Source organism: Battus philenor, unplaced genomic scaffold (genome assembly GCF_028537555.1).
Source record: "Battus philenor isolate CCGP_79_NKW_IND1 unplaced genomic scaffold, ilBatPhil1.0.hap1 SCAF_20, whole genome shotgun sequence".
NCBI classification, from domain to species: Eukaryota; Metazoa; Arthropoda; class Insecta; order Lepidoptera; family Papilionidae; genus Battus; species Battus philenor.
The window spans coordinates 880395-897225 of record NW_027181683.1 but is presented as its reverse complement, the minus strand read 5'-3'; the positions used below and the strand labels follow the sequence as shown (position 1 = coordinate 897225).

The 16831-nt window shown below is 36.1% G+C and overlaps 1 protein-coding gene across 1 annotated transcript in view; it reads left to right on the top strand.

The window, feature by feature from the left end:
* LOC137923091 (probable multidrug resistance-associated protein lethal(2)03659) overlaps positions 1–16597 on the top strand; it is an 89294-nt gene extending 72697 nt beyond the window's left edge. Inside the window, exons 22-33 of the mRNA XM_068766227.1 lie at positions 1063–1213; positions 2778–3014; positions 3283–3392; positions 4292–4406; positions 5700–5901; positions 8160–8346; positions 10489–10661; positions 11677–11793; positions 12659–12764; positions 14269–14381; positions 15276–15372; positions 16395–16597. Coding sequence (XP_068622328.1) covers positions 1063–1213; positions 2778–3014; positions 3283–3392; positions 4292–4406; positions 5700–5901; positions 8160–8346; positions 10489–10661; positions 11677–11793; positions 12659–12764; positions 14269–14381; positions 15276–15372; positions 16395–16433 — 1647 coding nt within the window. The 3' untranslated portion in view covers positions 16434–16597. The remainder of the gene's footprint in view (positions 1–1062; positions 1214–2777; positions 3015–3282; positions 3393–4291; positions 4407–5699; positions 5902–8159; positions 8347–10488; positions 10662–11676; positions 11794–12658; positions 12765–14268; positions 14382–15275; positions 15373–16394) is intronic.
* Positions 16598–16831: the final 234 nt, after the last annotated feature.

Genomic DNA, 16831 nt, shown 5'->3' with positions numbered 1-16831 from the left:
ATCAAGTGTTGAAACCGGAAATTTTTAGTAGTTAATAACAGAATTATTTTTTTTTATACCATTGTATTTCCTTATTAATAATAACACACCAATTTAGTTAAATTTTGAACGAAATAAAATTTCTGTGCAACATGGGTATTTATATTTTCTAAAATTCCGTGCCTCCAAAGGGTTAAACACTGCAAGCGAATGCCTTATCGAAACAACAGACACACAACCTTTAACATATAGCACACAAACACGCGTACTATGCAAAAGCATTAGGTAATATATATAATCGCAGCCTTCCAGGTGCCTCCGTCTTCAAGGAGGGCGATCCGAGATAGGATCTCCTCCCATCCAAAATTCGATTGCCCAGTTCTCCTTCCTGCCATCTCAAGTCTTACTATTGCACTTACAAACCTATACAATCAAACTTATACAGTCTTCTACCTTCCTGCATTGGTCATGGGGAGTACGATCTATCAAGTAGATTTTGTTAAGTTCACGGATTCTTCAGTTCAGTGAAGTCGATTCCGATGAAGCTACCGAAGTAGCCACTTCCGCACAGTTACATAACTCCTGAAGATGCCCCGTGGAGGGATAAAACATGTGTTGAATGAATTAACGGTGGCAGTTGTGTAATTCGCATTGTTTGCCGCATGCGCATTTATCAGCGGGCTGGCGGACGGTGCACTTTGTTGCACGACTACCACTGCATGTGCGGAAGTGGCTAAATATTTGTCCTTTTCTTACTTAGGATGGACTTCCGCAAGGTAACGCCTGATTTCATTAAATATTTAAGCTACAGAAACTCACCAGGCTAGCAGAAACAGCAATCTTGGGGCTGAAAGGTTCTTCAGTAGCGACAACTAGCCGACGATTGTTGGTAGGGCTCCCAATAGATGGATGGACTCCTAAAATCTCCCAATGGACGTGATGGTCAAACTTGCCGGAAGGTCCTGGATGTGGTCAGCGGATGCCCTTGTAATGGGCGTCTGTAGGCAGATATGATTTTATGATGGTGAGGATCATCGAACTTTCTAGACATCTAATCAAAATATATATTTTTTTTATTTTTAGTTTTTCCTGGAAGTGGTATCGATTCTAGTGGTGGTATGCCTAGTGAACTGGTGGCTTCTGCTCCCCACCGCTGTGGTGGCGTTCATGTTGCATTTGCTGAGGAATTTATTCCTCGATACCAGTCGAGAGCTGAAGAGGATAGAGGCGATTGGTGAGTTCTACACTAGAAATTAATCAACGGAACCCGTAGAAAGTTCCAGATCTAGGTAAGAGGAACATAAGTTCTACAGAATGTACAGTTCTAGACGTGGGTCTACCCCATGGATTACCAATAAGGCCAGTTGAAAGCGGCCTTTATCCAGCGTCTTGCAATCTGTGGGCCGACGTGTTACTTACCATAGGAACATATTTAATGCCTTCACTGCCAGTGCCTTGAACATGGGAGTCAGTCAAAAACTAACACTCCTGAAGATGCCCCGTGGTGGGGTGAAACACGTGTTGAGTAATTTGGCGGTGGCGGTTGTGTGATTCGCATTGTTTGCCGCATACGCATTTATCAGCGGGCTGGCGGGCGGTGGACTTTGTTACACGACTACCACTGCATGTGCGGAAGTGGCTAAATATTGGTCCTTTTCTTACTTAGGATTGACTTCCGCGAGGTAACGCCTGATTCCCTTAAATTGTGTGATGTTGAATGCTATTAAGTAAGTGCGATTTTCATATAAAAGGTATTTAAAATAAAAAAAAAAGAATTCGAAAATACCACGCACCGGCGCGAGACCGGCACTGCGAAAGGAATTCAGTATATCAGTGTTAGGTCTCATGTTTTGGCACGTGGCGGACTTTGTCTCGTAGTCATATAGTAGGTGCAGTAAAAAAATGTTTATGGTTGGAACGTTTAAGCCCACAATAGATACTTTAGCTTGTTACTTCGCGCGATGCCGGCGCCGTACTGGCCAGTAAAAGTTGGTCGATAAGCAACTCGCGCCGGCGCGAGATCGGCTTCTTAGTTATTAAACACAATTCAAAAGGTTTATCTCAATTTTAGACAGTAATTTTTGAATATGGAATATGGCTTTTTTGTCAGAGTGAGAAAACTAAATGAGGGTAGACGGATATTTGTAATTTTTGTTGATGGACATAAATAAAAGAGTCATTTGCAGCACCTCTGGACGCTGTTCCAGTTTTAGTCAATAATAAGATTCTTCTAGAAACTTGTTACAAATATTGAAATCTACCTAATAATGTTGATGATATATATATTAACAATATACTATGATAAGCTTTTTTATTATGATTTTATATGTTATGGAGGGTTTTACTATTTCTATAAACTGTGAATAATGTACATAAGGCTTTCGCTAAATGAGACAGAAATAGACATAGGTTTAGTAAGTAAGAAAGAGATGAAACATCGAACACCACGAGAACATGATTCTTAATTAGGAAGCAACATTGGAAGCTCTGACAGGTAGACGAAGTAACCTAAGAACTAGATGGAGCGACGAAATAGTAATATTTGGAGAGGGGGGTAGGAAATAGAGAAGTGAAAAGAAAAATAGAGAAGTTTGAACTGACCTGAAGAAGTCCTATCATAATCATATCAGCCGACATGCACCCACTGAAAGGCATAGGCCTTCCTAAAAGATCAATAAGCATTCTTGTGCTGCCAGTTCATACGTGACCTTGTTTCTTGGATCTCGCACTCAAGCTCCAAGCATATGAGGCCAGTTTTTTTTTAAATTTCATTCATTATTACATGGGTGTTCCACCAGCTCGCAGTCAGAGCCTGAACCACGCGGCCGCGACGGTGTCAGGTCTGACCACCATCAGGTCGTGCGGAAGTCGTCAGAGGACGCTTGCGCGCGAGTTCGACAAGCTGCAAGACCTGCACAGCTGCGCCTGGATCGAGGTGCTAAACACCAACCGTGCCTTTGCGATCTGGATGGACATGGTCTGCTGTCTGTACCTCGCGTTTGTTACATTCAGCTTCTTCTTATTCGTCGACGGGGGTGAGTTGTTATTATATTTTTTTCCATCACAAAGTGAATGTCTGAACACAAATGTCTTTGACCAGTATGTGTTGTCGGTGATGATTTATGGATCTGGAAGTGCAAAAGTTCACCTAAAGAACAGTGGAGAACGGTATACGTGGAGTCTTTGGGGGGGGGGGGGGGATTATGCCTTCATCTACCGGCTGATATAATAATGATTTGATAAACTTTGCATTTTCTCTTACTTTATCCTGCAAGAGTTCTAGAATTAAAGTTCTTCTTCCAGAAACAATGGGTGGTAACGTGGGATTGGCGATAACGCAAGTGATCGGTCTGGTGGGTATGTGCCAGTATGGTATGAGGCAGACAGCGGAGGTGGAGAATCAGATGACTTCGGTGAGTTGATTTCACCTTTTCTTCTTTCAGTATATTATGCCAAAATAAAACATAGAGTTTAGAAAGAGATGTGCTGTATTATATTTATTATTCTCAGACTAGTTCTTTTTAGGGTGTTGTTAATAAAATCACACCACCTATAACAAGATTGCGTCTAATGAGACATATAGACGGAGGAAGGTGCGTTGGACAAAACGCACATGAGATGTAAAAGAACAGACGGTTTGACGTCTGATCTTATATATCTCATGTGCGTCCATCATGATGCAAACGTATCTCGGTAGATGTTTAGAACCTGTGCAAAAATTATAAGTGTAAAATATATAATCACCTCTTTAGTGAACCAGTTCACCGAAGATCATCGCATGATGATAGGGCTGTACCTGTGTAATAAATGTGCGTTTCATGTAGTGTGAGTAGCGTGGATTATTCTACGGTTTAGATATGTAAGTTGTGAACTAAAGAAGGAAGGGATTGGTAAAACGCACACGAGATATATAAGAATAGATGAACATAATATAATAGTACTAGCTGATCCCGCAAATGTTGTTTTGCAAAAAAAAATTAAAGTTTTTAGTTAACAAATGTAAGATAAGGGTTGATCGTAGAGGGGTGAAAATTTAGGTTTGTATGTATTTTTGTATGCTGTATCATAATAAAATAAAAGCCAAAATAATTGTCTAAAAAATGAAAAATAAAATTTAGGGGTGGACCACCCTTATCACTTAGGGGTATGGAAAATAGATAGTAGCCGATTCTCAGACATACTGAATACGCATGTAAAATTTGGTAAAAATCGGTCAAGCCGTTTCGGAGGAGTTCAAGTTCGAACACCGTGACACGAGAATTATATATATTAGATTTAATCTATATCATTATTTGAATTTACGTAATTTCAGGTTGAAAGGATATTGGAGTACACAAATCTACCTGCAGAACATCCTGTTGATGTCGATGAAAAATTATTGAAAGCTGAAAATCCAAATATCGACTTTGATAAATGGCCTAGCAAAGGTAATATCAAAATGGTTTCTTTGCTTTTACTTCGTGTTCTTTTTTATTCGATTTATTTCACTACAACTCCTATACTGATGTTTATTAAACAATAAACCAACTAATTATGTATATTTTTTTATTAATGATTACATATATACAGGATGAGGTGTAAAAAAAAACCCTTAATAGCCTAGAGTTTCAATTTTGATACCAATCTTTTAAGCCGAATGTTCACATTACTATTAGTTTTTTTATAGGTCGGCTGTACGAATTTTACTGTTAAAAAAAAATCTATTTTTCCCTTTATCTAGACCCTCAAGCAAACACAGTAATATTAAAAAAAAATCACTTTCGTAAATCGGGCTATTAAGGGTTAAAAATGTATATATATAGTAAGCAAAAATCTTTAAAACTTTTACAATAATTTTGTATCATTATATGAAGCGATCACTTTGAAATATGTTATTTTTTGTATTTAAATGCGACTGAACAATGACTTCTGTCTGTACAAAATCTACAGAGATAGATAGTAAATAATTAATTTTAATGTATATTATATATCATTTGACAGTAAATATACTATACATTAAAGTTTTTGCATCTATATTTAACCATCCTGTATAGAGAATAATATAATTAAATAGATTTATGCTTACATTTATTTTTTAAACTTCTAAATTTTTGCGATACCGTGTGTCGATAGGATCGATGTTTATAGAAAGCTCTGTAGCTTTGGGATCACCCTTTGTACTTTATAGAGGTACATATACATGTCTTACTTTTAATACTTTTAAAGTCATTCGTCATATAAATAAACATACTTTTTATTATCAGGTCAACCGATGGACGCCAGAAAAGAGTTTTAATAAAATTATATTTTTTGGAAATTTTTTTATAATAAATTTTAGTTCATTGAAATAGTTTTAATAATCAAAAATTATTACTCTTAAATAAGATGCATGTAATTTAAAATATATATATCGCTAACTTTTAAACGTGTAATTGAAGGCAAAATTAAAAAGGATCAAATTAAAAGAAATGGTATTAAACATCAATTTTAGAAAATATAAAATAAAAAATATTGCATTATGGAATTTATTCATGCTTCTGCTCCACAATTATAACACCTTGCGAAGCAAAGTCAATAATAAAATAGATAAATATATATAAACAATAAGATAATGAATAAAGTTCTGTTAAAAGTTCCAATATTAAATAAATTAATTTTATCTTTATCTTTGATAAAACATTTCCATCCGTATCTTAGTTGATAACAAACGTAATTGAAGTGAGTTCTTTTATTGTTATCAGGGGAAATAGTTTTCGAAGACGTATCTCTGGAATACGAGAAACCACCAAAAAAGGATCAGGTCCAGGCGGAGTCTGGTCCGAAGATAGAAGAACCTGCGTATGCGATACGAGGAGTCAACTTCAAGGTGAAGGCTGCAGAGAAGGTGGCTGTGGTCGGCAGGACAGGCGCCGGCAAGAGTTCTCTCATTGCGGCCTTGTTCAGGTAGGATTCTAAACTCTTTATAACAGGTTGTCAAATATCTCCCTTCCGCTTTTTTGCTCTTTATTCAATGCTTTATAAAAAGTGTTACAGTGATCGGATTTAGTTCAAATATGCGCCGTTTTGTTCGATAATCTGTTTCCATCTAGACGGCAACTTCATAATACCTCCCTCGTAGAAGCCCCCCTCCTTATTTGCGAAGAACTCGGACAGCCACTTTTCACAAACCTCTTTTGAGTTCAACTTTACACCACCAAGGGCGTTCGCCATGGACAGGAACAGGTGGTAATCACTTGGCGCTATGTCCGGGCTATATGGTGGCTGTGATAAAACCTCCCATCCGAGCTCCCGTAGCTTCTGACGAGTCATCAACGAAGTGTGTGGTCTGGCGTTGTCCTGGTGGAACACTACACTAAATATAATAGAGGTTCCGTTAACCTCGCAATCTTTACATACAACAGGGCGTTTAAGACCTGGTATAGTACTAGTTACGTCATGCCAAATAATACATTTTTCTTATAATTCTTAATCGGTTCGCCGTCATTGGTATTCATGTGATGAACATTATACAGGTTGTTTGGTTACATGTATAAAGGCCTTAAAGATATTAATGCATATTTTAATTGCAGCAAAAATATTTAAAATTTTTACATTTACTGTTTATATATAAGGATATACTGTTGAAGGACAATTCCAACCTGTAGATATTCCGTTAACCTCGCAATCTTCTTTACATACATGGTGTTTTAGACCTGGTATAGTTTTGCAGATTGCATCATGCTATATAATAAACTTATCATATTATTTTATATTAATTCGCCTACATTGATATTCATATGATGAACATTATACAGGGTGTTTGGTTTTATGTGTAAAATTTTTAAAGCATGGTTGCATGGACTTATTAAGACTAGGGGCCACTCGGACAAATCATGAACTGATGGCGGGCCGGCCGCCAGAAGTATAGGTAATTAATTTTTTTGGTTTTATTCTGGAATATAATTCAATATTTTTCGAATGTACGAGAGTATTATTTTTGCTGTCGGCGGGCCACCAGTATTCGACCGGCGGGCCGCGGTCTGTGCATCCATAATTTAAATGGATTATTATATATTTTATTGCCAGCATAAATATTTAAAACTTTTTTATCAAATTTGAACCTATCTATATAAAGGTATCACTCCAAAAAGTGTTACATTAATTATTTTATTATTTTACAATCCGACCGACGAATAACTTCTAAGTCTACGGAATTAGATAATAAATAATTAATTTTGAAAATTATATTTTTTATATATAAAATCATGTCCACAAAACCAGCTGTATTAACCTGTAATATGTTTTATTTAATAACATACTGTCAATTTTAGATTTAAAACTACGAAAATGAAGGTATGAGATATCTTGTGGAACTTTGTTATATACAAACACCATAAACCATGAAGGATTTGTTAACTATGCCAAATTTAAGCGTTCCAAGTTGTTACTTAACCTATAATAAATCAGGCTGTATATACTCGTATATATATATATATATAATATTATAAGATATATAAATTATATAAATATTTTATTAATAAACCTCACCTGTGAAGTTGGATTCCCATTTATCCTGACATTTCCTAATCGGCCAACTCGGATCTGGTTGTTTCACGTCACTCTCCAATAAGATAAATTGATGGGAATTTAGAAGATGAACGGAGTGTTTATCAGATTGAAATTTTCCTTTGAGCATTTTTTTTGTTGTCCCGTTATTGGGGACCTCTCGTTCCCCTATCTCGTGTGGGACAGGGACTTTTTATTTCGAATAATTTATTCATATTTTTTTATTATAATCATTCTTCTCTTTCATGTATCATATTATCTGTCGTACTGTTTCTTTCATTCTACAATTATCCCAGTCTTTCTCTTTCATTCCATTAGCCATACATCCATCCTCAACCACTACATTCTAGGTTTCCTTACTATTTTATTTTGCAACATTATTTATTGTTCAAATATTTAACACGTATTATTCCTTTTATTTCTATGTGTTCGTTTTATTTTTACTTATTGCATTTATTACCACCTTCCTGCAGTAGCTGAGGAAGCATTCTCTCTCCCCTTCGTCTTGCATGATGGCCGAGATATTCCTTTCCTCTATCTTTTTGCCCATCCGGCATTCGGAATCTGCTACATTCTAGGTTTCATTACTATTTTATTTTGCAAAATTACATTTATTGTTCAAACATTTAACACATATTTTCTTTATTGTCGTACAGGTTGGGCCGTGTGCGTGGGCGTGTATCCGTGGACGGTGTGCGACCAGAAGTAGCCGGGCTGCGCATGTGGCGATCACGGCTGTGCGCGCTACCACAGCGGCCCGCGCTGTTCGCCGCCTCGCTGCGTGACAACCTGGACCCTGAGGGTCGTTACACCGACGCCCAGATCTACGCAGCCCTCGATCAGGTCCGACATCTCTTTCTAACATCTCCTCTTCTCACTCTTTTATCTACACATAATTTCTATACTATTCTTATATATACTTTATCGTACATATAAAAGAAAGTGAACATATAGTTATAGCCTCCCTGATAAGCGAAAAAGAGACTAAAAATTCATTCATCACCCTCTGTAAAAAAATTATAAATAATGCTATAGAAAGAAATAAAAAGTAAATATTGCTAATAAATAGATAATGAAGACAAAATAAAAGCAAAATAATATACAATACTGTGATATAAAATAATTTTAGAATCTAAGTAATAAAAATGTGATATAAAATAACAATGTAATTTAAGAAAATGTAAAATGGAAAGGATGAAAAAACATAGGAAGACAGTAGAATTGTGGAATGAAAGAATAGACCGAAAGACAATGTGAAGTATGAAAGAAGAGAAAGAAAATAATAAAAAATTCTGTGAAAAATTAAATAAATTTGCCCAAAAGGTCCCTGTCCCACTAAAGATAGGGGGTACGAGTAAAAAAAAAGAACATATAGTTGTAATAGTTTGTTTTTAATGTACTTATTTATTTATTTGCAATATATCAACAGGATATATAAAGAATAAAGTACAAAAGACAGTTTTATTGTAAACAGAATTATTCCAGACGACCGAGATTTTAGCAGTATTTTTTTTATTATGGCCCCCGCTATTGGGAGCCTCTCGTACCCCCTATCTGGTGTGGGACAGGGACTTTTATTTTCATTTATTTAATTTTTCTCAATCTTTTTTTTTATTTTCGCTTGTCTTCATTTATGCATCCTACGATCTTTCGTTCCGTGTTCATTCCACATTTCTTCTTTCATTCTCTTTCGCTCTGTGACCTTCCATTCCTCTCTCATTATACATTAGTATTTTATTTATTTTATTTCTGTTTATTTACATACTTTTGTTTTAAATTTTTTCAATTAAGCTTTATAATTCTATTTATTTACAATTTACTAAGAGTTGTTACCATTATTATTTATTTCCTTTTTAAATTTTTATTAATATTATTTTTTTAGCATTATTTTTATTTATTTTTTATTATTTTAGCATTATTATGTGATAATGTTTTTTATGATAAAGTCAGTTTCTTATTTCTAAAACCTTAAAGCTGTTCCTACCGGTAGACGTGGCGTGGGTTAGGCATCCCACTGGTGGACTCACTGAAAAGTCACTGGATTCAGGCAGCGCAGGACCAGTCATCATGACGATCGTGGTGAAGACGTATTCCTTCCAGTTGGCGTCCACTGGCTGAAAAGAGAGAAATTCCTACAATCACACTACTTACTCCCATCTTTTACATATAGTTGCTTATTGGCAATGATGAGCTGTCAAAAGGAAAGATAAATATTTCTTTGAGACGTCTTATATTCACGCAGATCACATGCCTAATCCGTGTAAGAGTTTTCGCAAATAAATGTCGTCCTTTTCATATAGTTAACTTTGAAGGTACGTTTGAAGTTTAAACTGCCTCGTGGTAAGCAGTTCCCCCCCCCCTTCCCCTCTCTTTAGGTGCGGGAGGCTTTGCGGTTGGGGTCTATTATATGATAATGATACCACTAGTATTGGTGTTGAAAGTAAGCATATGTCTTCACGCTAGACGGTAGCGGAGCTGGTGAAATTGCCCACCAGATGGTGCAGCTAGTAGCGAGTAGTGGATGAACTGCTGCTAATTGCTCGCGTAGACGCCCATTAAGTTATAAGAAGATTCATGGTCACCCAGAAAGCAATGGAGAGGTCTTTACTTCGGAGCTTAGGTGGTAGATCGACAGAAAAACCAAAATTACAGGCGTAGCTCGAAGTTACGAGCAATTGCTCGTATGGAGTGACAGAGGGTGTGGTACATCACTCGTTCAACCATCAGCCGCTGATGGCGAAATGTTATGATAACCACTAGTCCCTTCTTCTTCTTCTTGAAGTGCCTCTCCAACTAGTGGAGGTTGGCTATCAGCTTCCTGCTCTCTTCCTTATTTTTGGTTCTGCGTAATAGCTCAGCAGCGCTGGCGATTCCGGTCCACTCTCTAATGTTTCGAAGCCACGACTTCTTACTCCTAAAACTGGGTATCGTGGTAAATGGGAAAGTGGGGGCGTAAGCCTTATATGACTTTGTGCGATGGTGCAGGTGGAGCTGCGGGAGGCAGTGGCGGCGCTGCCGGCTGGACTGAGCACGCGCGTGGGCGATGGCGGCGGCAACCTGTCTTCAGGGCAGCGGCAGCTGGTGTGCCTGGCGCGCGCGGCGCTCGCCAGCTGCACCGTGCTCGTGCTGGACGAGGCCACAGCCAACGTCGACACGGAGTCAGTGAACCATCTCCCTCACTCTTCTACCCTAATCACTCACTTTCAGGACATTTCTTCAATTGCTACTTGAGAAATATTGCCATAAACAATACACCGCCTGCAATGTATCCTATTGGAAATCTATGTTATATGCAGCAATTCTATGTTATGCATATGTGATATCAATCTTCTATAGATTTCATGGTCATCACCTTCATCATTTTAGCCATAGAACATCAACTACTAGATACAGATCCCCGTATATATTTACGATAAGGTTGGTTGGAACCGGCCAGTATCTGGCTTCCAACAGCCTTAAAGTCTGTCGAACTTGTGAGCGCCATCTATATCTCTTAATAAACGAACATCGAAGATCAAACCAATACTAAAACTCTCCACTAACCTAAACATTCATTCTCTTTCTCCCTTACAGGTTTGTTCTGTAATTGACAGTTTAGAATTATGCTATACAGGATGATTGGTTATAGATCTAAAAGCGTAGTGTAGTATAGATCTTTCGCTGTCAATCAATACATGTTATAGAATCTTACTATATTCTTCTACCTCTCGAAGTTTACTAATAAACCTCACCTTATGTGCTATTAGATAGAATATTTCATAAACGCCTTTATGTCGACTACTAACGCCATCTAGTGTACTGGGACATGAATTAAATCTACTCGATAAAGAAATACAGTAAAATAAAATAAAATAAGATTAGTCATACAAACATGCTTGATTCGTTTAACATAGACTCTATCAGATCAAGATAGTGTCACTATGTGGACAATAATCATCATAGTTTGACGCCCACTGTTGGACATAGACCATAGATTAAACTCGATAGCATCCGGCATTTTCTAACGACCTGAAAGAGATCGTTCATCTATCTTGTTGGTGGACTAGTCCAAGATCCCCTGTCAAAACCTGAAGTACTTCTCGACCATCTGTTCTGCTCATGCCTGTTCACCTCCACTTGCCAATCCGCTAGAACTGTCGTTACTTGAACTCAAAACATGTGATATATTTTCAGGACTGATAAACATATCCAGTCTACAATACGAAGCAAGTTCGCTCACTCGACAGTGCTGACCATCGCCCACCGTCTCAACACCGTTATGGACTACGACCGCGTCATCGTCATGGATAAGTGAGTTCTAATGTTGTTCAGTAGATGGTCCGCGTCGTATTTATTCCAGGTCTCTTAGAACAGAGACAGGTTAAGCGCAGCCAAGTGATATCTGGGAATATACTGCAGTGAAATTTATTGGATGATTTTAATTCGTATGTTTTTACTAAAATTATTCTGAACCTCGATCATTTGTCAGTTCGCTCTGAAATTCGCTTATTTTACAGTTCACTTTGAACTTCGCGTATTAGTCTGGTCGCTCTGAACTTCGCCCATTTGACAGTTCATTTTGAACCTCGTGTGTTTGACAGTTCACTTTGAACTTTGCTCATTAGTCTGGTCGCTCTGAACTTCGCTCATTTGACAGTTCACTTCGAACCTCGTGCGATTGACAGTTCGTACGTTTGACAGTTCACTTTGAACTTTGCTCATTAGTCTGGTCGCTCTGAACTTCGCTCATTTGACAGTTCACTTCGAACCTCGTGCGATTGACAGTTCGTACGTTTGACAGTTCACTTTGAACTTTGCTCATTAGTCTGGTCGCTCTGAACTTCGCTCATTTGACAGTTCACTTCGAACCTCGTGCGATTGACAGTTCGTACGTTTGACAGTTCACTTTGAACTTTGCTCATTAGTCTGGTCGCTCTGAACTTCGCTCATTTGACAGTTCACTTCGAACCTCGTGCGATTGACAGTTCGTACGTTTGACAGTTCACTTTGAACTTCGCGTGTTTGACAGTTCGCCTTGAACTTCACGCTTTCGACAGAACACACGCTGTACCTGTTAAAAGAATAAATTATATTACAGGTGGCATCGGTCATTATTTATTGTCTCCAAAATTTATTTATTTATTTCAAATGTATATGATATTTAAACTTTTCACAGGGGTCACGTGGTGGAATCTGGCCATCCGTTTGAGTTGCTGACGCAGGGCGGTTCCCACGGGAAGACAGACCTGCCTCCTAGAAGGACGCTCTTAACGAAGAGTCAGGTAAGGAATAAAAAAACCGAATCTATCATCATCCAAGACCGTAAAATTTTTCTTAGATAAAATGATTCTTTATGAAAAGAGATTATATTATGTAGGTATTTAATGTAATATATTATAAATATGATACTTTTGTTTTCATAATACAGATAGCGCCATCTGTAGGAATTTTAACTTAGTCATAATCTCTCATACAAATATACTGTACAATACCTGGCGATAAATATTGCACATCGACCGTTGGAAAGAGACAATCGGCTAATTTCGGCTTCGTAGAGCGTTATCTCTGTCGCACGACCTACAAAACGTTACATAGGAAGTATGAACCGAAATTAGGCTATTATCTCTTTTTAAAGGTCGATGTAAAAGTACTGTATGTAATTATGTTAGAAATTTATTAAGCACAACTTGACATCAGTTGGATATAATTGAGTATTCTTTTATGTTTTTGGCGCTAAGGAGGTTCTATTATGAGAAAAAACCTTATATCGTCAGTTCATCTTGTGAGCGGCCTTACCACGTCTTTATAAAACATTGTATGTAATAAAAAATTCTTGCAAAATACATAATGGAAAACTTACTTTACGTTAAACTGTTTTTTAATACCCATATTGTGGTGGTTGTGGAAAAATATGTACCTAGTCCGCCATATTGGAACGGCGTCCATCTTGAATTTTAAATTTTGACATAATCATCGTATTTTACTAGTGTAGCCTTTCATTTGATACCCATATTGAGGGGGTTAAGGAAAAATACGTAATCCGCCTTTTTGTATCGGCGGCCATCTTAGATTTATAATGTTATTGATTTTATTATATTGTATTGACATCTAAATTAAATGTGTGTACCAAATTTCAGATCAATCTGACAACGGGAAGGTGCTTAAATTTCAATTTCTAATTTTGACCCAATAATAAACAAATTCCGTACGGGTCGAACTAAATAAAACCGTTTAAAAACTTCCTTTTTATATTAACGGCAAAAGGAAATAACTTTTACCAGTACATCTTGGGAGCCATTATTAATTTAATATCGTTTTTATAATCTATAAAAATAAATAAAATCGATATGTATGTTTGTAATATTAACATTACCGCTTTTTACTACATTCATACGAATATATATACTTCAACCGAAATATATATTTTTAAAATTTTTTGTCTGTCTGTGTTTTCCGGCTAATCTTCGAAATGTCTGGATCTATTTTGACGTGACTTATATTGGTAGCTGATGTAGTTAAGAGTAACTACAACTTTTGTTTGTGAAAAAAATATATTGATAATTCCACACGAACGAAGTCGCGGGTAAAGCTAGTAAGTTAAGCCATCATTTAAGAAATATTGAAAGAAAAATCCAACTTAGAAACTTCTTTGATAAACCACTTATGTTACTTCTAATTTTGTAAGGATTTTTAATGCTAAAAATATCTTTTATCATCTGTGATGGATATTGATATTGGAATACAATTGATAGGATATATATTAAATATAATATCTCTTATACCTAGGCTCCACTGGCGATACCCGAGAACTGTCCATTCGACGCATCCAGCGAAAGGCAAGACGAATTCAATGAGACCTTCGTATTGTCCAGAGATAGGATAAGAACATATTCAAACAGGTAAGATTTTATTTCAGCTTAAATATGACTTTACGTTTTCTCTTCTTCAGAAGAAGAAGAGAAAACGTAAAGTTTCTTTAAAAATATTTTTTTTACGGTAACCTTTACAAACGGCATCAATAAAGTAGTATTTAATGGCGCCCTTATTGGGACTTCTTGCTCCACCTTATTGTTTGACAATGATGTTTATTACTATTTTTTTTTAATTTTTATTAGCATAATCCACTTTCATCCTTAACATTTCCTGTCGTTCTTTTTTCGTTCATTCTTCACATTTCCTGTCGTTCTTTTTTCATTCATTCTTCACTTTATCCTCCTTTCTCATAGATATGTTTAATTCATAATATATAGCAATATATTTTAAATTCATTTGATGTTCCTTTTATTTTATTACATTCAAGTGTTATCATTTTTATTAGTACAGGACTTTTTTGACCTTTTGCATATATGTATCCCGAATCTATATATTTTATACCCGACCATAATACAGTACATGTCACTGAATTTTACAGAAAAAAATGTTTCAAACTATTTTTTTTAATTTATTTTATTAATATTTAGAAAAATAAGAGAGCTAATTACAAAAGTGTACATAGTTGCGTTTGAGCAATGGTAGCCTAAGTGTCACAGTACTGACTTGGGATTGCATGTTGTATTCCCGGGATATGCAATCTTATATAATTCACACTGAATTATGTAGAATTGCCACTGCTCATAAGTTTCCAGAGGATGATCAGCAGCGCCCTCTGCTTACCATAGTATTACAATGCTATCTCCAACCAATCTACCATGTGTGGTGATCATGGTATATCCCCCATAGGTATCTTTGGGGCAGACCTGTGCCTTATGGGCATCTATGGGTTGTCTTGCTGATGGTTTTTTTATGCTCACCAGGTCCGAAGTAAGTGAGGAGGGTGTTGGAATATTTAAGACTCTGGTGGAACAGACCGGACCGGAGACCGCAGCTTTGTTATATAGCATGGCTGAGGAGGTAAATATATCATCACTTCTTTAACTGAGTTTGTGTTTGACTGAATTGTCGATCTTCAAGCTTTCATATTTACTAACATATTTAATGTATAACAATACTATTTTAAAATTTAGGGTTGTCAGTATTTGTGACGTTAATCTTCTCCCCCTCCCCCTCTGTCTCCCCCCGCACCTCCTTCAAGATAAACCAACTCAGGGTTTCCATAATCCAAGCGTCACACACCACATGCTGTAGACACCTACAACACTATCTTACCTTAGATAGTCCTCGCTGTACTCCAAAGCCTTACACTCACATAGACAACAATACACACTAACACGTGTTAGTTAGTTATTTTTCAAAATTTCACGGAACCTTCCGTCAACTTGTTTTCGATGAAGCTATAAAAGCCTTCAGGGCTAGCAGCACTACCTTCCAAAACAATAGATGATCTAGAGTATAGACAATATTTTTTTTCGTTGACTTTTTTTATAAAAACAATGTTTTTGTTTATGGATATACATATAGAATGTGGTGAAATATAAAACGGCGACAAAAGATTTTTTTCACTTTTATTACATTGTTGTTAATTCATATAAAAGAGTGAATGTATAGCTTAATCTTTACCAACCACCCTGTTAAGAGTGATCACTCTGCAATATGTTATATTTATTTTTTAAAATTCGAATGCGATAGGCCAAAGACTACTGACAGTATAAAGTCTATAAAGACAATAATTAATTATAATATGTAGCAATTCGAATTTTAAAAACGCTTTTTCTTACTATTCTTAAATCATTGTTTTTTGTGTCCTATATATCAATTGACCAATACATTCAACCTTTTAAAGTTTTCACATATATATAGCCACAGATATTATATAGGTATATATTTATATATATAGCTTTCTATTTCACACTATATAAAGATCATCTCACATTTTAATTAATTTATTTGTATAAATTTTTATCTATACAAATAAATTAATTAAAATGTTAATATTTGTGTAAATTTTTATCGATAAATAAACTTTATTTTTACAGAGCTATAAGAAAATGCATGAGAAAACTAAAACCTCTTGAGTTGGAGAAACATCAAAGGTAATATGAAGAGGTATGTGTACTTAATACCTCTTTGTTCCCTCTGCAGTCCCTCCGAAGCCATGCCACGAATTAATATAAAAGGCTGGACCTTTTAAACTGTAGTTTTCCATCAAAGAGTCTTTATTATAATTATATATCACAGAGGTGTCGAAAGCATGACGATAGCTTTATAGCATCGCTAACGTTAAATATAGCTTTTATAGCTTTTACTAAATAGCCTTATATTTACGTCACTTATACAGTGTGTTTAGATTATTATTATATATCTTTGTGATGATATACCCGTTTCGACTTGTTCCAAACAGTGTCTTCCGTGTATGTTTTTAATATCATTCCATGTATGTTTATTATGTTGCAACATATAATTTTGTAAGTAT